This window comes from Mastacembelus armatus, chromosome 12 (genome assembly GCF_900324485.2).
Source record: "Mastacembelus armatus chromosome 12, fMasArm1.2, whole genome shotgun sequence".
Taxonomy (NCBI): domain Eukaryota; kingdom Metazoa; phylum Chordata; class Actinopteri; order Synbranchiformes; family Mastacembelidae; genus Mastacembelus; species Mastacembelus armatus.
Window position 1 is genome coordinate 2,997,223 of NC_046644.1, and position 24,028 is coordinate 3,021,250.

Here is a 24,028-nt window from a genome sequence, read left to right on the forward strand (position 1 = left end):
AGGTCTACTTGTGGTTCCCAGAGTTTCCAAAAGCAGAATGGGAGGCAGAGCCTTTAGCTATCAAGCTCCTCTCCTGTGGAACCAGCTCCCAGCCTGGGTTCAGGAGGGAGAGACTCTCTGTACTTATCTTTTATTTCTGTAAAGCACTTTGAATTACTGTGTGTATGAATTCTGCTATATTAATAAACTTGCCTTGCCTTATGTAAAAAACATACAAAATAAATGTGATAACTTTTTTTTACTAAGAGGTGGTCTGTGGTGGATGATCCTTGTCGACTTTTTACACAACCATGTCACAGAACTCTTCTCAGCACATCAGAGAACTGATTTTATCATGCTAAAAGGAGTATTTACACATTTAAGCAACTCTACAAAACTTATTTCTTTTTTAATAAATTTGCAAAAATGTCTACATTTCTGTATTTTTCTGTCAAGATGGGGTGCTGAGTGTACATTAATGAGAAATAAAATGAACTTTTTTGATTTTGGCAAATAGATGCAATGACACAAAGAGTGAAAAATTTAAAGGGGTCTGAATACTTTCCGTACCCACTGTACATAAGCCATACATCCATGTATTCACCCCCACACACATGCACCTGACATAACTCTCCTACAGCCACCTACCTCCACAGTTGTGTTCTGACCAAATCCTTTGAATAACAAACATATAAAATTAGGCCTTAGTTCTAGGTAATTTCTTTTGAAATTTAGTGATATGTGAAGTAAGACCCTATGACAGAGAAGCATGCACAGATTGTACTGCAACATATAAAGCTGGAAACAAATGCTACATTTTAATTTTAGTTGTGGTTTGTAAGTTACAATAAGAGATGGGAAAGATGACAACACTAATTGTTTTGACCTCAAAAAAACATAATGATAAAACTACGATATGGTATTTAAAACCCAATAGGTTGCTTCCACTTATGTACAGTTTTCTTTCAAATAAATTACGATGATCAATATGGTGACAATACAACAAAATAACTGGCCAGTCAGAGCTCCACAGAAACACACTTCAAACCTGCCTCTTCATATCAGTAGGTGTGAATGCAGTTTAACAAATATAGTGAAAGCATTTTTTCTTTCAAGAAAACATAGACATAATGGATTTTCCAATCCTACATTGCTTATTTTTATGCCAAATTATCTAGCAGTGCTCTACACTGCCTTTGCTGAATTTCTTGTTGCAATACTGCCAACTGGTACGAGCAGGATCAATGGCTAAAGGCAGAATTTCACAGGCATTCAAATGTCCTATAATTGACTTTGCTGTCTCTTAATGTGTCAAAATTCTAAAAAAAAATGTCATAATTAACTCATGTTTATATTAGACTCCATGAGTTTTGAATGGATGTGCTAATGATATATTCTAAATTGGGCTCTTTAATGTCGATATCATTAATTCAATACATGATGTCAAAAAACGTTAAAGGACAGCAATAAGTATGATGTAGCTGTGATTTATTTGTTGATGTAAACAAACATGCATAGAAGCTGTACAAATCCATCTTGGAGGGCAGAACTTCAAAGGCAGTAAATTAGCAAAAAAAAACAAACAAAACAAGTAAAAAAAAAAAAAAACAACTTATGGCAACATGACAGCCAAAACTGTGTTCATAAGTCTTCAGTATTTTTCTTTCTTAAAAAAGGATGACTGACTCTTCATTCACGAAGTTCCAGACTTTCACCTCACTCACCTGAAGCACAGATATGTCCCCCTGATCTACTCTCTGCCTGATGCTCTCCTGCCTTTTTTCTCAGTCTTAAAGCCTGATGCTGTATGAGACAATCAAGCCTCATGTATGTGTCTGTATGTGCATATGTGGACAGATTCAGTCCGTCTACTGGCCAGTCTTCTTGTCCTTTTGGAAACTGAAGCTGGTCCGGCGGCTCAGTTTCCGCTGCTTCTGCGCAAAGTAATCAGCCCTAGAGGTGCTGGCTCGGGACTCCAAGATATAGTTCACCTGAAAATAACCAACAGGACAAACACTGAAATGTTTTTCAATGTTCATAAAATATACATCATGCTTTATTTCTGACATCAACATGCCTTTCCACAGATATAAAGACAATATTGCATTTATCCCTCCTCTGTATCATATGCAACTCTTGTATTATCAGATGGATGAATGAATAAACTATAAACAACACAGCTCAGATGTAATAAAATGTAGTTATATTTTGAATATGGCAATTTTACATATAGAAATATATACAAAAATATATTTATTTATAAATAAATTTAAGCTATATAACTGAACAATGCTCAAGAATAAACCTTGAGCTACAACATGTTTTCACTGGTTCTAAACACATTTATAAACAGTTTTAAACCTGTGAATAAAAAGTTCACAACACTGTCAGGATTTGTGTGTAATTGTAGCTCAATAAATATGACTACAGCTGTGTTACAATGTCTTAATAATGACTTATTTCACATTTAGAGCTGACAAACACATTCATGATTTAAAGATAGAATATGCAGGTTCTACAAATCCATCTAGCATAAGGCTCAAAAGAACAGTAATTCACTCTTTCCATCCCTCACTCTCTTTGCTTCAGCCAGCTCTTCACCTACGGCCTTGTGTACATTGTCTCAGCTAATGCAGGAGGAAATCAGGGGCTTGCTAGCCTGTGAGTGTGTCATGGCGACATCCTGCTGCTAACTTGAAGCCTTGGTGCGAGAAGAGTGGTAGACCAGAAGTGACATTATGTTTTGACTTACAGCTGTGAGCTCCGACTCCTGACTTGAGCCTTCTCTCATTGTTAGAAGGGTGCCTTTTGCAGCACCACCACACTATTTTTTTTATTTATTTTAGTTTATTTTTAAAAAACAATAAATATTTATGTACTGCTTGTGAATGCTCATTAAGGGAATAAAATAAAATATTACATTAACACAAATTTAACACAAACACAATTTACCCATTTGCCATCACTGAAATGAATGCAGCAGTAAACTTAAAAGTGTTATTACATAAATTTAGTAACATGCTTCCAAAAAAGCACTCACTAGATACAAAGAAAGTAGTTAAAACGGAAAACATTTTGAGTTTTTCATCTATACACTAAAGTCGAAACTATTAAACATTTAAAATGGGACACACACAGACAAGCAAGCAAAACTAACCTTTAGTACTATTTCATTGACAGTAGCAGCATCAGATTCAAAGTAGAGAGGCTTGTAGTCATGGTTGCTCAGATAAGTCACCTTAAATATGGCATGACCTGTAAGACAGAAAGAAAACATGATTAATAAGACTGAAATTAACAAAGTAAATGTTGCACTGATTATGCCTTGCAACCTGTCTATCCCTGGCTACTAGCGATGTGCATCTCTGCTCTGAGACTGATACGATGCGTATTTCGATATGCCGCCAACGATTCAATACTTTAAAGATACTAATGCAAACTACCGATGTGATACGATTCACTCCCACTTCACAACGATTCAACGCGGTTCGGTTCAACACAATGAGATGCGATACGATACAATGAGATCCGATTCAAAACAAGGCAAGGAATGACACAATACAACACACTGTATTTATTAACCAAATACTGTTAAACCATTACCAACCAGGATTTTTTTCACAAGTTCTGTGTAACTGTTTCTGAAGTTTTAGTAGTTGCAGTACACATTCACCAAGCTCAAATAGAAGCTTAAGATTAACAACAATAATGAAAAAGTGCTAAGTAGTAAGCAGCAGAAAATAATTCTATATAATGAAGCATAACAAATTAACTTACACAGAGGTCCTTCATAAATGCTGCTTAAAATAGATAAGATGTAAACTGTTACTGGAAGTGACATAGTGCTGTAAACCAGCATAACTTTCATTAACATTAGAAATTGCTTTACTTTTGTCAAGTTGTCCATCTCTTATAAACCCCATAGTGCCGCACACCTGACATAATCTAAAGTTAACGTTGGAGCAAGGCATTTAACTTAAGTAGTATGCAAAAAAAAAGTAAATCTATGAATTACCCTGAGGGGAAAGAGCTATTATATGGAAAATTATATCCATGCTCATTATGTCTTAACACACACACAAAGGCGAAGTTAATATTCAGTGTTTGACGGTATTAATGCCATTCATTGCCTTTGTCATTACTAACATTATCTAATAGAATCCAATTTTCTAAATCAGAGCAAATATTTAAGATTAAATGGTAATGGTAGGAATTGGTATTTGGACCAATCTACACGTCTTAATGGACTAGTACTAGCTAAAATAAACTAGATCTTTTAGTTACTGTTTGCACACCTCACTCTGCTAGTACTTGAACAGACTCACTGAATCAGAACTAGTTTTGCCAGTGGATATGAACTATGATTTTTTTTTTAATCATCATTAGATACTATGCGATTCTTTAAACCTAACAGTACATTTATTCTCCTACCATACCAAATATCAAAGAACACGAGAAATCAGTTCTATTACATATCATTCTGACAAATATTGTGCTGTTGGAATGTTCTGTAATGACATAAATGATCATTGTGGCTTATATTAGAATACTATAGTTCCTAAGGTTAAACCATGCTCTATCATTAAAAGTCAATTCAAACGTTTTAACACACAACATTCCTACACGATATTTACCAAAGCAACATCGACTAGATTTGTTTACTTGTAGATGTCGATGAACCTTGGGGTTTTTTATTCAACTTTTATAAATATATGCGATATCCATGCTCCGTATAAAATCCTTCTGAATCAAAGTGAGAAGCAATTGCTTGGACAACAACAAGAATGATAAAATTAGAATCAGATTGGACTCAGTTAGTTTACAGCATTAAGAAATAAATATACTACAGAAATGAGGAAGGGAAATTTTAAATATATAAATAATATTTTACTAAAATAATTCAATTACTTTATTTCATCAATTTCTGTAATACTATAGTACAAGGCCCAGGACATGGATTTTAGTAATCATAACTGAAACAAAGCTTTTTAGCTATGACCCATTTACGAAATCGAAGTATATCAACCTTTACTTAAAATAGATTGTCCTCAATCTGTAGGCCCTGACAATCTTGATGCCTACTTACTAAAGATCGCACCACACCTAACTGCAAAACTAAAAATGTCAATTTTTAATTCAGATTATGCATGTGATATGTGATACATTCTATTTGCAAGCATCGGATTTATTGCTGCGTAAACTTGATTGTTTGTCATTCTGCTTGACAAACACCATTGGACTTTCTGTTTAATAGATGCTGCTGATTACCGACAAATGTTTTAGTCATCATGGTGTCCAGTGTCTGCCAATGGCTCCTCCAACAGGGTAATAACCCAAACATATATCTAAAAGCACCAGTAATGGATCAGAACAGTGCAGCGTCGTGAACTGACTGCTATGAGTCCTGTAGTGAATCCAGCTGATTTTTTTTGTTTTTTTTTTTAAGTCAAAGGATGGCACACTTTTAGTCATGTTTGCATATGTGGATGTATGCAGACAAAGTACTAAGAAGAAAAAAGAAAAAAAAAAAAGACTGCAGCAGTAAAATTGTTACTACTGTGAATTTCACGTAGAGATATGGAAAGCAAGCCACTTACTGGGGCTTCTCTCCTCTACAAGATCACAGGCACAGAGGTGGTCCGAGTCAATAGAGATGGGTTTCTGCCGAATCCAGAACTTAGTACTGGCCTTCTGATTGGCGACAGGATCAATCTCCACTTTCTCTCCTGAAATGCCTAAAGAAAAATTGCATGTCAATACATTAATGGAACACGTATTTCATTAACATGACAACCCCTCAACTCCTGTTGGACTACAAGAAACACAATAGCACCTGATTTTTATGTTTTAAATCTTAAAATAAATAAAATGGCTACATTACAGTATATTAGAAGAATTTCCAATTTTTTTTAAATCCCATGAGTCTGTCTGTCCACATAGGATAACAATAATTATTTTGTGTTCTGACTTCATCCAGAGTTTTAAGACCAAATACCTGCAAAACAATGACATCCCCATTAGCCTCAGCTATACTGTTTAATACTAATTAGTAAATATTAGCAGGCTAACCCACTAAACATTATAAACCTTACACCTGCTTAACATGAACATGCTAGATTGCTGATTTTATAATTTCGCTTAAAATGAGTGTACGACCTGATAGTAACACTAGAATAGCAATCAATTTTTGCTGACTGTTGTAGAGTACTTATTGTTTATTTTATTTCAAACATGTAAGTAGAAAAAGCAAATAAATAAAAAATAGGAAGTCAAAACAATAACAACAAGAAAAGAAAACTAATGCAGATGGACGTTCCACCTCCTACAGGCATAACGGCACATAAAGAGTATTAATGTCATACCATCATATTATTAGAAACATATATTATATATATGTGATATTTCAGTTTTTCTTTTTTAATAAATTTGCAAAAATTTCTACATTTCTGTTTTTTGTCTGTCAAGATGGGGTGCTGAGTGTACATTAATGAGAAATAAAATGAACTTTTTTGATTTTGGCAAATGGCTGCAATGACACAAAGAGTGAAAAATTTAAAAGGGGTCTGAATACTTTCCGTACCCACTGTATACTATTTATACATCCAGCTTCCTGGGTAAATAAGTTAATTAGATTTATTTACACCATACACTATATATTCTATACTATATACTATACACATCATACTCTGCACTCATCCTTTGCCCATACTCATATACTATTAACTTACCTATCTACTCATAGTATACTATATAATTTCAATAAACATATTTTCAATTTACAACACGTTATTTGATGAATAAAGTTTAAATAATACAAGTACTATAAGAGAAACCACAGTAAACCTACCAACCCAGTTATTTTTAAAACACATACAACACTCTTATACTTCATAGATTGTTTCTTTAAATGTCTTTTTAAATTGCTTGATGTTTGAACATTCTTCCAACTCCACATGCAAACTGTTCTGTAGTTTAATTCCACATACTGAAACACAAAAACTTCTTTTCTTTTTAGACAATTGTTCACACACAGACACCAATGCAACCACAAGGGGGCAGAATCCAGTGTCTTCATGTGCCAGTCCCAAGTCCAGGTAAATGCAGAGGGTTGTGTCAGGAAGGGCATCCGACATAAAATTTAAGCCAAAACAAACATGCGAATCACAAATACGACTTCCATACCAGATCGGGCGTGGCCCGGGTTAACAACGACCGCCACCGGTGCTGTTGACCTACAGGGTGCCAGTGGAAATTGGACTACTGTTGGTCGAAGAAGGAGAGGAGAAAGGCGTTTTCATAGGCAAAGAGAGAAGAGGAAGGGCAGGAGTGTAGGACTTAGAGTAGGGACTTTGAATGTAGGGACTTTGAGTGTGTTGGCTGATATGATGGAGAGAAGAAAAGTGGATATCTTGTGTGTTCAGGAGACCAGGTGGAAAGGTAGCAAGGCCTATAGATTAGGAGCAGGGGTCAAGCTGTTTTATCATGGTGTGGATGGAAAGAGGAATGGAGTAGGAGCTATCCTGAAGGAGTGTGTTAAGAGGAAAAGGCTAGCTAAGAACTAGGACACTGAGAGGACAGAAGAGAACAGACGAGTAGAAGGAGATGCAGCGTAATGGGAAGGTAGAGGTGGCAAAGGCCAAACAAAGGGCATATGAGGATTTGTATGATAGGTTGGACACTAAGGAGGGAGAGGTGGATTTGTACAGGTTGGCAGGGCAGAGAGAGAGATGGGAAGGATGTGCAGCAGGTTAGGGTGATTAAGGACAGGGATGGAAATGTGTTGACAGGTGCCACAAGTGTGATGGAAAGATGGAAGGAATACTTTGAAGAGTTGATGAATGAGGAAAATGTTAGACAGCACAGAGTAGAAGAGGTGACTGTTGTGGAGCAGGAAGTAGCAAAGATCAGTAAGGATAAAGTGAGGAAGGTGTTGAAGAGGATGAAGAGTGGAAAGGCAGTAGGTCCTGACGACATACCTGTGGAGGTATGGAAGTGTTTAGGAGAGGTGGCAGTAGAGTTTTTGACTGGGCTGCTTAACAAGATCTTGGAGAGTGAGAGGATGCCTGAGGAATGGAGGAGAAGTGTACTGGTGCCCATCTTTAAGAACAAGGGAGACATGCAGAGTTGTGGAAATAACTCTGCATGACTCTGCAATTGAGTCACACAATGAAGTTATGGGAAAGAGTAGTGGAGGCTAGGCTGAGGTCAGAAGTGAGCATTTGTGACCAGCAGTGTAGTTTCATGCCAAGAATGAGAACCACAGATGCAATATTTGCTTTGAGAATGCTGATGGAGAAGTACAGAGAAGGCCAGAAGGAGCTGCATTGTGTCTTTGTAGACTTGGAAAAAACGTACGACAGGGTGCCGAGAGAAGAGCTGTGGTTTTGTATGAGGAAGTCTGGAGTGGAAGAGAAGTATGTTCGAGTGGTGCAGGACATGTATGAGAGCTGTAAGACAGTGGTGAGGTGTGCTGTAGGGGTGACAGAGGAGTTCAAGGTGGAGGTGGGACTGCACCAAGGATCGGCTTTGAGCCCCTTCTTGTTTGCTGTGGTGATGGACAGACTGACAGATGAGGTCAGACAGGAATCTCTGTGGACCATGATGTTTGCAGATGACATTGTCATCTGTAGTGAGAGCAGGGAGCAGGTGGAGGAAAATCTAGAGAGGTGGAGGTTTGCTCTGGAAAGGAGAGGAATGAAGGTTAGCCGCAGTAAAACAGAGTACATGTGTGTAAATGAGAGGGACTCAAGTAGAACGGTGAGGTTACAGGGAGTAGAGGTGAAGAAGGTGGAGGATTTTAAGTATCTAGGGTCAACAGTCCAGAGCAACAGAGAGTGTGGAAAAGAAGTGAAGAGACGTGTGCAAGCAGGTTGGAACAGGTGGAGGAAAGTGTCAGGTGTGATGTGTGACAAAAGAGTGTCAGCAAGAATGAAAGGAAAGGTGGACAAGACAGTGGTGAGACCAGCAATGTTGTCTGGTTTAGAGACAGTGGCACTGAGAAAAAGACAGGAGGTAGAGCTGGAGGTAGCAGAGCTGAAGATGTTGAGGTTCTCTCTGGGAGTGAAGAGGATGGATAGGATCAGGAATGAGGACATCAGAGGGACAGCTCATGTTAGATGTTTTAGAGAAAAAGCCAGGGAAGCCAGATTGAGATGGTTTGGGCATGTTCAGCGGAGGGAAAGTGAATACATTGGTAAAAGGATGCTGAGGTTAAAGCTGCCAGGATGGAGGTCTAGAGGAAGACCAAAGAGGAGGTTCTTGGATGTAGTGAAGGAGGACATGAGGATAGTTGGTGTGGGTGAGGAGGATACAGAGGATAGGGTTAAATGGAGGCAGATGATTCGCTGTGGCGACCCCTGAAGGGAGCAGCCGAAAGGAAAAGAATAAGTTCACACACAGACACCAATGGAAGGACCAGAGGGAGCAATCTGTGGTTTAGTGTCTTGCCCAAGGACACGTTGACATGGGGACTAGAATATTTATCTATACATAGATCTACAGGGGGAAGGAAAAGTGTGAAACCCTTAGAATTAACTGGTTTTCTGCATTAATTTGCCATAAAATGTGATTTGATCTTCATCTAAGTCTCAACAACAAAGAATGTGCATAAGTTGAGAAGACACAAACAATTCTAACTTCTAATGTCTTTAAGAACACACCCATTAAATATTCACAATGCTGGAAGAAAAAGATCATCAGCCAAAGCTAACTGAAGTCAGTAGTTGGCACACCTGCAGTGCAAATAATGAAATGAGTTTGGAGGTGTGGTTTAGAGCTGCTCTGGTTGATAAAAGACACTCAAACAAGTTTTGCACTTCACAAGAAATATCTGCTGATGTGAATCAGGCCTCACAAAAAGGAGATGTCTACAGGCATAGGATCAAGAGTAGTTGATCTGCATAAGACTGAAAAGGAATATAAAAATCATCTCAAAGTGTTTACTCATCCATCAGCTGACAGTTAAACGAATTGCCTATAAATGGAGACAATTTAGTACTGTGGCTACTCTTCCTAGAAGTGGGTGCTCAGCCAAGATGACTCTAAAGGCTTGAACACATCACTGGAACTGGCAAACATCTCTGTTCATGAATCTACCAAACAGAAGTCTTTGAACAGGAAGTTTTGAAGGAATCTTCAAAACTCAGCTGCAAGACTTATTACCCTCACCAGATCCACAGAACACATCACTCCTGTCCTCATACAACTCCACTGGCTCCCAGTGCTACAAAAAATTCAGTACAAACTCCTTTTACTCACCTTCAAAGTGCTCTACAACCTAGTTCCTCCATATCTGACTGATCTCCTCCTTCCACACGACTCAAAACATATCTGTTCAAATCTGCTTATACTTTGTAATTATTGTTTTACTTATGTATATTTTATGCATCTTGTTAATCTGTCTTACATTGTTACTGCCTTTTAATTTGCTTTTATTGTAAGGTGTCCTTGGGTGTCCTGAAAGGTGCCAACAAATAAAATGTATTATTATAATTATTATATGACAACAGTGAAGTTGCAGGAAGATATAGCTGACATAGGAAAAGTAGTGCAGGTTTCATTGTGCCGTGATGATGCATAAACAGCATCTACATGAAAGAATTACATCTGGAAAAACCAGAGTTGTTTTGCAAACCAGAATTCTTTGGCCACAAGAAAAATTATTATACTCCATGAGTTTTTCTGTGGGCATTAAGTATGTACCTAGTTGAACATCTGTGGTGAAGCGCAGTTTGTGGATCATACTGATTTTGAAGGACTTATAATGGTGACTGCTCAACATATCTTGGACAGTAGTGATGTCAATAGGAGGATCTTCTTCTGAGCTCTCCTCTCCTCTGGAGCCTAAAGATAAAAGGTAAAACCAAGAAAACACACTAAAACAACATTAAAACAGATTTTTAAATTGAGAGTGGGGCTGCACAATAAATCAAAATACAATCACATTCTCAATGCAGACCTTTATGTGATTTCATTCTTATATGAAAATGATTCTGTAATGGTAGTCAACACAACAGACTTAGCTGATTTCTCTTGAATCTAGTGAATTTGATGCTTGATGAAGTTGCTGCATAAGTAAAGCACTCTATGTCCTTCACCAGTAGCCACTGACCATTGTAATATTGTCATATGCAGACAGTGCGATGAATACTTTGTTAAAACACATATAATGCCTATGAATCATGGAGGAAACTGATCTCATGAGTAGAAAAAAAATGTGAAACTCATTTTGTGCAGCCCTACATCAGATTAATTTGATTCAATATTTTAGTCTAAGATGTGAAACAGTTATGTCTACAACTACTGTGAAGTAAGAGGGGATGTGAACAAGGATGACTATAACCAACTCTGAGAAGGTAAGTCTGATGTGTAGTTGAACTGACCTAATAAAATTACTTACTGTTTTCTCTGACCAGGCAGAACTCAAGAGTGTTCTGGCTCTCTAATGTTGAATCCAGGTCTACTGCAATGTTAGGCTCAGTCTGCTTCTCTAGACGATACATAGGCCCTGTTAAATGACAGAGTCAGATGCAAAATTCCAGCAATTAGTTTTCAAACGGACCCATTGGGGTCAAAAAAGGGCAGGCCAGGTTGGTTTTGATAATTTCTTTGCTTTCCCACTATAGATGGTGACAAAGAAAGGTAGAAATGAAACCAACAAATTAAATGAGATCAAGGGCTTATGGTATGAAATGCCCCTTAATATTGCAGGTTTCTAAAACATCCACCTTTTGAGGCCATTTTGGGCACAAAAATTATTTGAGAAAGCTACATTTTGATAAATGTCTTGATAAATTGTCTTCTATCTAGCTGATCATGTCACACACAAAAAAAAAAAAAAATCACAGTTAATCTTTTTTTCATATCAGATCAACAATGTAAACTTATAAACGTCCTGTTCTTATAATCAATACCTTTGGTATTTGAATATGGTTGCATGTGAAAAATAAGGTGTAACAACAAGTCTCAGTAATGTGTTTTAAAGTAATCTATGGCTTACAGCTGATATTGATTTATGACTTCTATCAATAACGCTGACAGCTTAACACATTAGCTTCAATGCACTGACAAGACAAAGTACTCAGACAATGGAGCAATCCTTGTTTTCTACAGTGACTCGGACTATACGAGTAGATCTGCATGTTGTTATTACAACTCATATATACATAAAGGAATGGCTTAACATTTTGGGAGATACATTTATTGTCTTATATCAGTGGTTATGCACCCGATGATTTCATTTCCTATGACTATGAGTGGTTGCTAGGTAGCCAGCAGATGCTCCAGGAAGGTAGTGCCCCAAAGTAAAGTAATAGTTTGGCACATAGGTTTTTACATGTCAGTTTTTGTACAGATCAAATAAACATATAAACTGTTCATTACTGGAATGTGGATGTGCTGGTCAGCAGATTTTAGTTTTCAGAGCCAGGCTTATTGTTTTCCCTATTAGAGTAAAAATGCTTTATGTTAAGGATAATGAAACCAGCTGCTTGCTCTAACTAAATAACATACAGATTTGACAGTGGCATTCATCTTCTCACTCAAATAAAAGCAAATAAGTGTATTTTTTCAAAATGTCAAACAATGTCTTTAACATTACAGCTAACCTTTGCAAATCATACTGGTGCGTAAGTCAGTTTTGTCAGTGTTACATTACTGCTTCCCCTAAGCTTAAATAGCTGATGTTTGCAGTTCAAACACAACCCATCATTACCTATCCAAACACCAGCTTGTTTGATAATGTGCACAAGTGCCATTTCATACTCCCTTATTTACTGGCACAGTCCACAACCTTTCTTATATTTGCTGCTTTCCAGCACATCATATTTAACAGCCGTGCTTGCTCTTATATGCCTGTTTCTTCCAGGGCCTGACACTAAATTCTCCTATATATATATATATACATATGTTATATATATGCTATGTTATTTAGCAATACATATTGACATATAGTGTATTTATTTTTCCTACTTTTTACAGTTTTACATTTCCTATGTCTTTAGACATGCTTTTCAAACTGTGACTAAGTGCTAATTCAAAGTCAACACAGTGCCTATTTTGTAGGTGTGGGAGGGACTGTACCACAAAACTCACAGTGGATATTGTAGCACATGAAAATTCTTAGTGCCTGAATTTGAAAAACCTTGAATTTAGATGTCAGGAAGAATGTGGGTCTTGTTAGTAACAGTAAATGTAGTACTTACAGTATTTAGTAATACTCATGTAAAAGTATATGAGACAATTGCCAACTTCTGTTTCGATGTATGCGTGGGTTCGTCTTCCACAAACTAAAGCAAAAACAGTGGCGTAGTTGTAGCTGATGCTATGTGACTCTTTTTAAACCCTGAAGCCCCTCCCCTCAGGTAATTAACTCCTCACTGAGGAATTTATACTCTTTGACAGGACATTTCTCCATTAAATGTTAATCAGTAGTTGACAGTCATATTGAACCAAATGCCATAATGACACTCCACAAAACTGGGATAATAAAAACAAAATACTACTTATTCCATCCCGAAACCGTGTCTCTACATGTCATCATTGTGATGTCATGTTTATGCTTCCCGCACATGCAGCAACTTAATGTGGAACATGGAAGGTCTCAGTTTGGCTGTGGGGAGTGAGGAATGACGAAAGGTTTGAATGATGGACAATGCTATGGATAGTGATTAAGTGGTTAAGCAGTGTCAAGTGTGCACCCATGACGACTGCTCTGACTGATGAATATATAACCCGCAGATACCACTGCGTCACAATGTGTTTAGGGGGTGAGAGGGATGGGTGGTTCAGGGAACCATCTGATTAGTTTGCCACAAACTGTGGGCAACAACCTCATCACCATCTTTCTTTGGACCCTCCTCTAAAAATATAAGTAAAACAATCAAAACAAACTTCAAACTCTTTATATGTACTGTATAGTCCAAAGTGTACAGAAGTATGCCTAGTACTACCACAGTCTCAATAATACAGAACCATAGCAAACATATGAACTACTCAACGTACCTGGTGATAAAGAAGATATCATACCTACTTGTATCTAGTCTGGTTATAGCTTGCATTAAATTCCATTAAAAGGAAAAGACAGGAAACAGTGTAAATACCTGATCCTTTCTGCGAGCCTTTTCTTTTCTTGAGTGCTTTCTGGAGAATTTCCTTCATGGTTACCTTCAAACTGTCCACAGGGATTAGAGAGAAACCATGAGCTGCATTTCTACAATGGAAAAAAGCAGAACAGGTTAAGGATACTCATTTAGATTTATCTAAAATCACCAATACAGGCAAAAAAAAAAACAGTAAATACTTCATTTGAACCACTACAGTACAAGTGAAGACGCTTAGCTTAGATGAGCAAAGATGAGGGTTGTTAGGATCTAATGGTCAACTCTTGTGAGCCCTCTGATTCACAAAATGTATGTAAACTTTGTCTTCCTTGAAGGACATGGAAGTGTTCCTCAATTTCCTGGGAATGGGCAGCATGGAAGATCAAAGACAGGTTGTGTCTGGGATTGGATCCTAGCAAACCTCATCTGTGCTCACTTCCATTATTCAACTATTGAGCCTATTCAGGCTAGCTGTGAAGTGAAACCAATCTGGAGGATAAATTGAGATCTCTAGCCAAGTTCCCTTAGACCTAACCCTCATGTACTGTTGGGGATGTTGTCATTCACCAAAGGTAATTTTTCGCTCTTAATTTCACCATGCTGTATTTCAGCAAATGGAATAGCTTTTGGTGACAATTTGACATAAATTTTGGAAATATGATTTAGACATTTTTCATAGGTCAATAACACACTGTGGGCAAACTCACTACCCTTTCGTTATGCTTGGGATGAAAACATCCACTAAAATAAACTGCTGTAAAAATATATCAGATAAATATTTTTTTCAGCTTTTTTTGCATAACTCTATTAATCAACTTCAGTTCTGATCAAAGTACTAAATGTTTTTTAAATCCAGGATTTTAAACTTGGTTATCAACAGTAAAAATCACAAATTTTACCTCTTCCCAACAGGGGAAACCAACAACCATCAAAAATGCATGAGTATATAGTGTCATGGCTGTGCATTCAAAAAATGTCGTTATAATGGCAGTCAATGAGGCAAAAACATCCACAAACAGTAAATTAGTAATAAAAAATTTAAATCTGATGCTGCACAAAAACTAACAATGCATCAAAATCAATGTTGTTACTAATCTTTGACATATCCAAAACTGTGATAAAAAATGTACAGTCCACGATCACTTTTATTATAAGTCATTTTGTGTGGGTTTTTTTTTCCCTCCATATCTGTGATATCACTTATGAAATTGGCATTTAAAGAGTTAACGGCCAAATATGGACTAAAAATTTGGATGACTGCTGATGTCTTCACATCACAATCAGGAACACTAAACCAGAGCTTTTGTCTTTGTAGGTTGTCAGCACCTACAGCTGCAGAAGGAGGACCAATCAGTGGCCACAGATGTTACCTTTAATTTAGTGGACATATCTGCATAGCCTTTCCTAGAAGAACTGGGGAATTCTCTGGTCTCTGAATCAATATTGTCGAGCACCTCCCTCGCACACTACTTGCTGCCGCACTGGTAAGAGGGATGCAGTCTTCTGCAGCTGTGCCTCCAGACACAGAACCACAGACACCAATGTTAAAGCACTGACAAAAAGCTGTTGTGGTTTGCCAGTTCTTCTTTACAATACACACATTGCACCATGTTGTCATCTTTTTTAAGTTTGAAATAATCCCAAACTTTGAACATTTTCTGCCTTTTATGAACAGTTTTGCTCTCTGCCATAGTGGCAACTTTTGATACTGCATTGTGCAACAGTGATTGCGGTCCATGTGGAACAATGATCCCTAGGCGGAGCAGGTCCGATAACACAATTGATAGTGATTAGCAATAGTGATTACTCGAGGCAAAGAATTTGCTTCAAGGATTTTTTGTAATCAAGTTTCTCTATTTACTCGAGTAACCGTTGCAGCCCTAATAGTGTCATGCCTGTGCAGTCAAAAAATGTTGTTATAATGGCAGTCAATGGGGCAAAAACATCCACGAACAGTAAATTAGTCAGAAAAAAATTAAATCTGATGCTCCACAAAAGCTAACAACGCATCAAAATCAGTGTTGCTACTAATCTTTGACATATTCAAGACTGTGATAAAAGGTAAAAAAATATCAAGTCCAATCAATTTTTATATTGAAAATAAGTCATTTTGTGTGTTTTTTGCCCCAAAACCATGACATCACTTATGAAATGAGCATTTAAAGAGTTAAAATCCTGGAATCTTTTTTTTAAACATTTAGTAGTTTTGATCAGAACTGAAGTTGATTTACAGATTTATCCAAAAAAAGTTGAAAAAAATATTTATATTTTTATAGCACTTTATTTTAGTAGATGTTTTCATCCTGAACATAATGAAAGTGTTTTTGAACAGTGCACAAGGGTTAAGAAGTCACTTTCATGACTGGTGAAACATTTTGACTTGAGTGGCCATGACTCAACTCGTAGACCCAAGTTTAGTTTTTTCACCAATCTCATTGGTTGAAATGTCAGGGTTACATATCAATGTGATACTACAATTCTTACTCACATTCTGACAAACAGCGACTGTCTGGAAGCGAGGCCAGGTGAGGAGTATTTCTCTACTAAGGCCAGAGTGCTGAAACCAAACTTGTGGATTGGCTCATTAGAGTCAAGAGGAGGGAAGTCAGTGTCCACCTCACCATCGTCCTCTGCAATGTGGAGACAGTAGGCATTCACATTCTCACTGTGGAGAGATGTGCAAAGACAGAAGAGTGTGTTATACAGAAACTTTCTACAAAATTGCGTGTGTGTATTTGTACTGACTTGAGTTTGGGCTCTCGTCCCTCGCTTGTGTACTGCCAACAGATCAGCCCAATCAGGTCGTGAACACGGGCATTGGCAATTGTCACCACTGTCATTGGATGTACTTTCTCCTGAGCTATCTGCATTGAGAGGTAGACATCGATCTTTTTTGTTGCTGTTGTTCCAATGTGGCCCTAAAAGATCAAGAGACTGTTAAGTACATAATTCAGAGAATAATACTGAATAAAGTAAACGATGAGCGAAGGATAAAAAGTGACTGCAAAGAGAGTTTTTATACCGAGTTGCATTGGTTTGTTTTTGTTTGGTTCCATACTTTATTGATGATGCAAGACAAGAAAATGTAACATGATTTAACAGAAACAGACATGACAGAACACACAAGTAAGCTATGACAAAGATTGTAATATAGGCAATGGGTAGGTAGTGGGTAAGTGCAAGATGGATGTTTACGATCATGTTTACAGTTTTATGTATTATGGTTTATTAGTTTCTATCTTTTAAGTTGATGAAATCAAAAATATTTAAAGAAAGGTTCATTTGTACTGTATACTTGCTACAGGGTTTGTATTCATGTACAACAAGTATCATTAACCCTTCACATTTTAGACATTTTGTTTTAGATTAAATTTTCATTAGTTGGGCAGCTTTTTGCCATTATTAACATAATTGGCATTAGCCAATGGCTGAGCATATTGAGACAATTAACAGGGAGGCACATCCACAGGCAGACCAGTGTTGCTGTGGAACACATGTGACACTGCCTTTTGTGTCAGTCAAATTGCCATCTAAATTTTGAAAGAGTGAAAAAAAAATGTCATGGGCTAAAAATTATTATTTTTCAAAGTCCTATGTTTAAATAGTTAGATAGGAAATATTACTCTTAGCAGGGGCAGACCTAAATTTTGCCTCAGCACCTCTAAAAATAATAACAATGGTTAATGATTAGGGCTATTATTAACTAACTTCAGATTTTGCGAACATGTTAATCCGCCACACACGTAAAAGCAATGCAGAAGACGTAGGTAGCAGCAAATATGGGGTGAAGAGGGTTAAGATAAAATAGATAGATCAAAAGATAGTTATCTTTATATAGTTGCTGACTGTTCTGACTGTGAACATTGGGTGAAACTGGTCACTGGTCTTATTATTAACATTAGCTGGCTTAGTTGCACACTTGCCAGGTAATGAGCAAAGTGATGCACTTGATTATTTTAAGTGGAGATGAAATATCACTAACATGCCGTGAACTGAAGCATTGGGCAAACTCTTCTTCCATGGATGGGTATACATTTTATTTCCCCCAAAAGGGAACAACCAGGTTCCAATAAGGTCAAAATGTAAATACTTGACTGCATTGCCAATAGCAACCCTATATGAAATTACAATATTAAAATTTTATTTGGATCAAGGGGGGCATGTGCTTTATGTCAAACCTATTTATGGCAAACCTATTATAAAAGGCTGAGTAAAGTCCACTAATCTAAAACAGGTCAAACAGAAAACTGTGCCACTAATATTTCCATTTCACCAAATGATGTACACATTTTTTGCTTCCCTACAGCATAATTACTATTTAAATTTGTATTTTTAAGATACAAATACAAGTGAACTCACCTTGCCATCAAATTTGGAGTATTCATTAAATGGGTTGTTAAGCTGCTGAGGACACTGCTCAAGCCGCAGTGAAAGGGTGGATTTGATACCTGTTGACCGTGGCCTGTCTTTAAAATCCCGTTTTTCAAACAAAGACCCCACATCGTCCACTGGACAGAGAGCAAAACATACAGCAAATATTTAGTTTTTGTCATATACACTGATAATGGTGACAATATTTTCTTCCTATAGCTTTTTGTTTTTCCAGCCTGTCACACATGACAATGAACTGTCTTCAGATGGTTGAGAATGCTGCAAGCTAGAATTTTAACTGAAATTTTGACCACATTACACGTTTCAGCTCTTCTTCATTGGGTCCTTTTTCATATCAATGAATATCTCAATCTCAATAAAGCTATTAAATCTAGTATGGTTGTATACACAGAAACTGTAATATGTGAAAGGTGAATGATAGGGTTTTGCTACAAAATCAGTAACAAGTGCATCTTTCATATTTTTAATATATGTATTTAAAAATGGTAAGAAAGACTACCTGATTGGGAGGAAGTCCTCTCTTTCCACTGAATGTTTTTACATTTGATTTGGTTCTGCCGTTCTTTCCTTAGCCTTTCGAGTCTTTGAGCTGAAAAGAAAGAAATCATCAAGCATCAGCAAGAAAATATAAATAAGTAATAACTGGTGAAATTGTAAAAAAAAAAAAAAAAATTACATAAACCAGACTATCCAATTACCAGTATACGTTTCACTTTCATTCAAATTCTTATCTTGTATTGGGCCCATGAGAGCTATATGTAAAGAAAAATTGCATATTTGGTTTTAAAAGTTTTTTGTTCATCCCTCTTATCTTACCAGCAGCCCCAGGTTTCTGGGAGTCTTGTTGAGGTCCTGCTGAGACAACCACCACAGATCAGTGCTCAATCTCATGTCTGAAAGCCTCAGAGGATTGCAGCTTTCTACCCCAACCCAGTACCAAAAGCAGCACTCCACCAAACACAGTGCAAATATCAAGGGAGCCAAAAGGTGACATGATGTCTACCTCTGGACTCCCTCTATCCCCAAAGCCATATCTACCTATGTAGAACAGATTCATACTCCTTTCATCTTACTGAAAATCACTATACTTAGTTATTACAGATCAACAACCCCAACAGAAACCATATAAACTCATTCAGCAGCTGATTTGATCATTTGATGTTTAGGACAAGGACAACCTTGAGATTTAAAGGTCAAGAACAAAAAGATGAGATGGCTGAGTCTCTATTTTTAATGTCGGTGAAGGGGGGGATTCTTGTTACCATTTTCCTGCTGGCAGGGTGGTTTCAGTGACTACTATATTTAGTTATGTCCTGTATAGTTTAAGTTGTCAGGTAAGTTCTACCGACCATTTGAAAACCACTGCACAATTTCCAAAATCCGTTGCATTTCTCTAATTCTCAAGTACAGTGTCCAGGCTCCATCTCGCTCTTCTCTTCCCTCTATCTGCTTCCACTCAAGGGACTGACAAACGTCTACTCAGCTCATCTCAGCATTATTTTGTTCAACCTAATTTATATAAGTGAGACTAGGTTAAACAGCAGAAACATCTTTCTACAGTTCAACAGCAGTACAAACTCCAGGTTCCAAAATGATCATACAGCTGAATCAGCACTTCTCTGTAATAAAATACAAAATGAACCTGTTAAACTACCCTTCTGTTTCTCCATCTCTTGCACTCTCCCTATGTTTTCTTCCTTTCTCTGTTATCTAACTATGTAATAAAGTCTATCACAGGGCTGAGAGACACATATTCACACCTATGGTCAATTTAGAGTGTCCAATTATCCTAACCACAAACTGTATATATTTCAACTGTGGGAGGAAACCAGACTACCCACAGAAAATCCAGGAAGCCATGGGGAGAACATGCAAAGTCCACACAGAAAGGTACCAAGGTTAACCAAGATTCAAAACCAGTTCAAAACATGTTTTGGCTGTGAGGCGACAGTGCTAACCACCATGTCATCCTATTTTAATTGTCATTTGTCTACTTCATGGCAAAATTAAAAAAAAAATTAAAAAAAAAGTCTGACATTGGCCGCTTGCTTCATTATGCATACAAGAGGGTAATTAAACGATGATAACATAATCTAAGCTGGCAATAAAATTCACATTGCAATCTAACCCCAAGTTTTCCAACTGTGCCATAACAACTTTGAATAGCACACACAATTTACTCAGCTATATTTAGCTAAAACTAAACCACTGGCCCAGATTAGACACAAAAAATCCCTCAAAACAAGTGCAGAACAAGCTTTCTGGCTGTGCTTACCAGAATGACGAATAGGAGGTGTGCCCGACAGAAAGCCTACGCTGCTAACCAGCCACAGCCTGAAAATTAGCTTACCTGTATTGGAACGCCGACGGATGCCAAAGTCCCAGCTGGAGGTGATGTCCATGGACTGAGAGAGGTCACAGGCATGATTGTCTGTCACACTGTTGCCCCCTTCGCTCAGGGAGCCCGACCCTGTTGACCCACAGCTGCTGCCAGGTACCAGAGCCAGCTGGCACTTCTCCAGATCCACATCCTGGTCTATTAGTACCATCTCACACATTCCTGTATCGTCACTGGTCACATGAGACTGTCTTATGTGGGCCAGAATAATGGCTGGATTATCCAAGAAAGCCATTTCTTTTGCTTTAAAAGTGAAGTAACATATGGTCTATATCTTTGGTTGTTTTCTGTTTGTCTCACGCTCTTGGCAGAGGGTACCTTTCTCTTCCTTTCAGTCTCTTTCTCAGAGTGCTGAAGAAATGGATGAAGAGAAGTGGAGAGCAGTCATCTTTTCCATCTCCTTTTCTTGGTTAGTATCTTTGCTCCATTGTAGGAAAATAACCAATTTCTGTTTGGAAGGAAATAACAGTTACAACAAATCTTTCATTTTTTAATCAATGTATCAAGTATAAATATATCCGTTCATTTAGCTTATGGTAAGCACTGAATTTCTAGCATGGAATGTTCCAAACATGAATTTGATGTTGTGGGAACGTATGACATCACTATTCACTATTGTCTTTGCAAAAGTAAACTGCTCAAAATAATTAACAGAACATTTAATCATCATAGTATAACACACCAAGTCAGTAAATTGTCAGGGATATCAATCGGGTCATTAATAAAGTACAAGTGCTTTTTAATCAGTTTCACCTGCTTTGGTGTAAATTAAAGTTACAATAGGTGCAAGACACCCCCAAAAGGTGAATAGTGGTGGCACAGATAAAAGTTCTCTCCTTATCCTTCCAAGATTGATTCTTCTCAGGTTTTGTGTTTCACTGGGGTCCTTGTCACTACTGTCCAGGAGGCAGCACCTGCAGCCAAATCAAGTTGCTCAGGTTGACCAGTGATTCCAAGATGGTACAGATAAAGTCACAAGAAAGTTTATTGTTTCTCCCCGCACAGTCTCAAGAGCATGGGGGAGACACCAGGAGACATTCAACAACCAAAGAAGGGCAACAACTCAACAGTAGGACTAGTATATGTTCCTTTGCGACAACCCTACAAAATTACCTCCATCAGGCTACTGGTGAATGAGGGCCCTACATCCTCTAGTATGACCTGTGCTCACAGCCTAGCACCATGCAGCTTGACTGCTTCGCCAGAGAAAATTAAGAGATCCCACTGGCACCTGCTTCTCTTCACAGTTTAGAGCATGTAGATGCTGCCTGTAACATCAAGGATTACTGGTTTGGTGGTGGGTCAGTGACCATCCAGGGAAGCATATTGTTGGAAGGGCCAACATACCTCCATGCCAACAGCTCAATGACTGTCAGGACATTTGCTGGTGCAGAGGTTCAGAGTTACCTTCATTTTTTCGAGCAGTATATATACAGCACACATTAAGTTTTCTAGCTCTGTTTTTATTCTTCAGAGAACTATTTCTGTTAACTGTGGATGAATCAGTATGAATGAATCAGTATAACACTTGCCTTATAGGAGAAATTGAAAATGTACGCTGCTATTCTCAGTGTAACTGTATATTTTACAACACTTGATCTATATCCAACCAAAAAATATACAGGTTGTTTATACATTATAGTCTAAATTTGTACTTTGTGTTTATGACCTGGATGTTGTAGATTAGTCCTTCAGGAATGAGGACATCAGAGGGACAGCTCATGTTAGATGTTTTGGAGAAAAATCCAAGGAAAGCCAGATTGAGATGGTTTGGACATGTTCAGAGGAGGGACAGTGAATACATTGGTAAAAGGATGCTGAGGTTAGAGCTGCCAGGAAGGAGGCCTAGAGAAAGACCAAAGAGGAGGTTCTTGGATGTAGTGAAGGAGGACATGAGGATAGTTGGTGTGGGTGAGGAGGATACAGAGGATAGGGTTAAATGGAGGCGGATGATTCGCTGTGGTGACCCCTGAAGGGAGCAGCCAAAAGGAAAAGAAGATGATGTTTTAGAATAGTCCTATATCTGGTTCAAATCATCTGCCATTGAATCATATTAAATGTATTGGGTCAGGGCTATACAGGTTATTATTTTGACAAGCTTGTAGTCACTGAACAATTAAATTACTTTTTTTTTTTATTGTCATAGTATTTTGTCAGTGACTCCTCAAAGTGGGTGTTAACCAGCCTGGGCACTGGATTGAATGCCCTCAGGAAAACGCTTGATTTACACTGTGAACACAAATGTGTTTATTACTTCAACACGATGACATGAGGGACAAAAATCCCATCCCCGGGTGTTATTTTAGCATGTATTAGACACCTGTCAAACACAGGGTGCTGTGACATTGTGTAGCGCCAGGGCTTTGTCTAACAAACACCGGATGGTCAACATATGGTTACAACCACATCTAACAGTCCTCATTGAGTACAGAGCTTTATTACATTTGTCAAATCCAGTTCCTGCAAATACCTTCTGCGGCTGAAATCTGCTAATACGGCTAAATGCAGCTAATGCTAAGCTACAGAGAGATTTCCAGTTGACATATCACTATATGCTGCCAGTCTCATCATCAGCTGCTCTGAAGATAGAAGTTGCTTATATGTGGTACGAATGTAAATACGTTCGTCCAACAAGCGAGTCAATTAGTGACGACTCCTGGTAACGTTAGCAATTTGATATTAACTAATATAACGTTAGCTACTATTTTCGCTATTCTGAAGCTCGCTAATTAAAAAATTACACAATAACGCTAACTGAAACTATGTTCAACGTAGCAAAATCAACAACAAGGTATATAACTGGCGTCACGCAAACAACGTGTTTAATCACAAATGCCAGTGCAAATTAGATAACAAATCTAATATGATACAAGTATCTAGTTAGCCAACTGTTAGCTAGCTCGTAAGCTTGTCTGAAGCATTTTGGTTGACCAGTTGTTAGTTCATTACCGTTACGGCGTCCCACCTTTACAAGATACCAAGCCAGTATAACATCCACAGGGTCCCATTTATCCATGCAAACTCTCAGTGGTGACAATAATATCAGTTTTGTTCAAAAAAAAATTGCTCATCTGTGCTCAACTAGAAGCAGCAGCCTAGTGTCACTTCCGTTTCCATCTCTTCAGAATAAAAACCGATTACCACCACCCATCGTAATACT

General features: G+C 37.7%; 1 protein-coding gene across 4 annotated transcripts; it reads right to left on the bottom strand.

The window, feature by feature from the left end:
* Positions 1-1,452: 1,452 nt before the first annotated feature.
* On the bottom strand, positions 1,453-23,977 carry mapkap1 (MAPK associated protein 1). Of its 4 annotated transcripts, none has more exons than XM_026298038.2 (13): positions 23,818-23,977; positions 21,622-21,782; positions 20,821-21,316; positions 18,970-19,059; positions 18,438-18,586; positions 16,824-16,996; positions 16,567-16,743; positions 14,079-14,188; positions 11,378-11,485; positions 10,681-10,821; positions 5,577-5,714; positions 3,137-3,234; positions 1,453-1,970 (listed from the first exon to the last, which is right to left on the bottom strand). In XM_026298038.2, the coding sequence occupies exons 3-13, from the start codon at positions 21,101-21,103 to the stop codon at positions 1,848-1,850; spliced, it is 1,590 nt and encodes a 529-aa protein (XP_026153823.1). In that variant the 5' UTR covers positions 21,104-21,316; positions 21,622-21,782; positions 23,818-23,977; the 3' UTR covers positions 1,453-1,847. The 4 variants fall into 4 exon arrangements, with proteins under 4 accessions (XP_026153823.1, XP_026153825.1, XP_026153824.1 ...); XM_026298040.1 differs by having other exon boundaries at positions 23,834-23,974; XM_026298039.1 differs by lacking the exon at positions 21,622-21,782 and having other exon boundaries at positions 23,834-23,977.
* Between the last annotated feature and the right edge of the window lie 51 nt (positions 23,978-24,028).

Excerpts from the sequence above, each read along its gene's own strand:
- mapkap1 (XM_026298039.1), bottom strand. The coding sequence starts at position 21,103 with ATGGCTTTCTTGGATAATCCAGCCATTATTCTGGCCCACATAAGACAG. Across the intron at positions 19,060-20,820 it reads CCGTCGGCGTTCCAATACAG|CTCAAAGACTCGAAAGGCTA; the intron begins GTAAGCTAATTT and ends CTTTCTTTTCAG. Across the intron at positions 10,822-11,377 it reads CTGCCTGGTCAGAGAAAACA|GCTCCAGAGGAGAGGAGAGC; the intron begins GTAAGTAATTTT and ends TTTTATCTTTAG.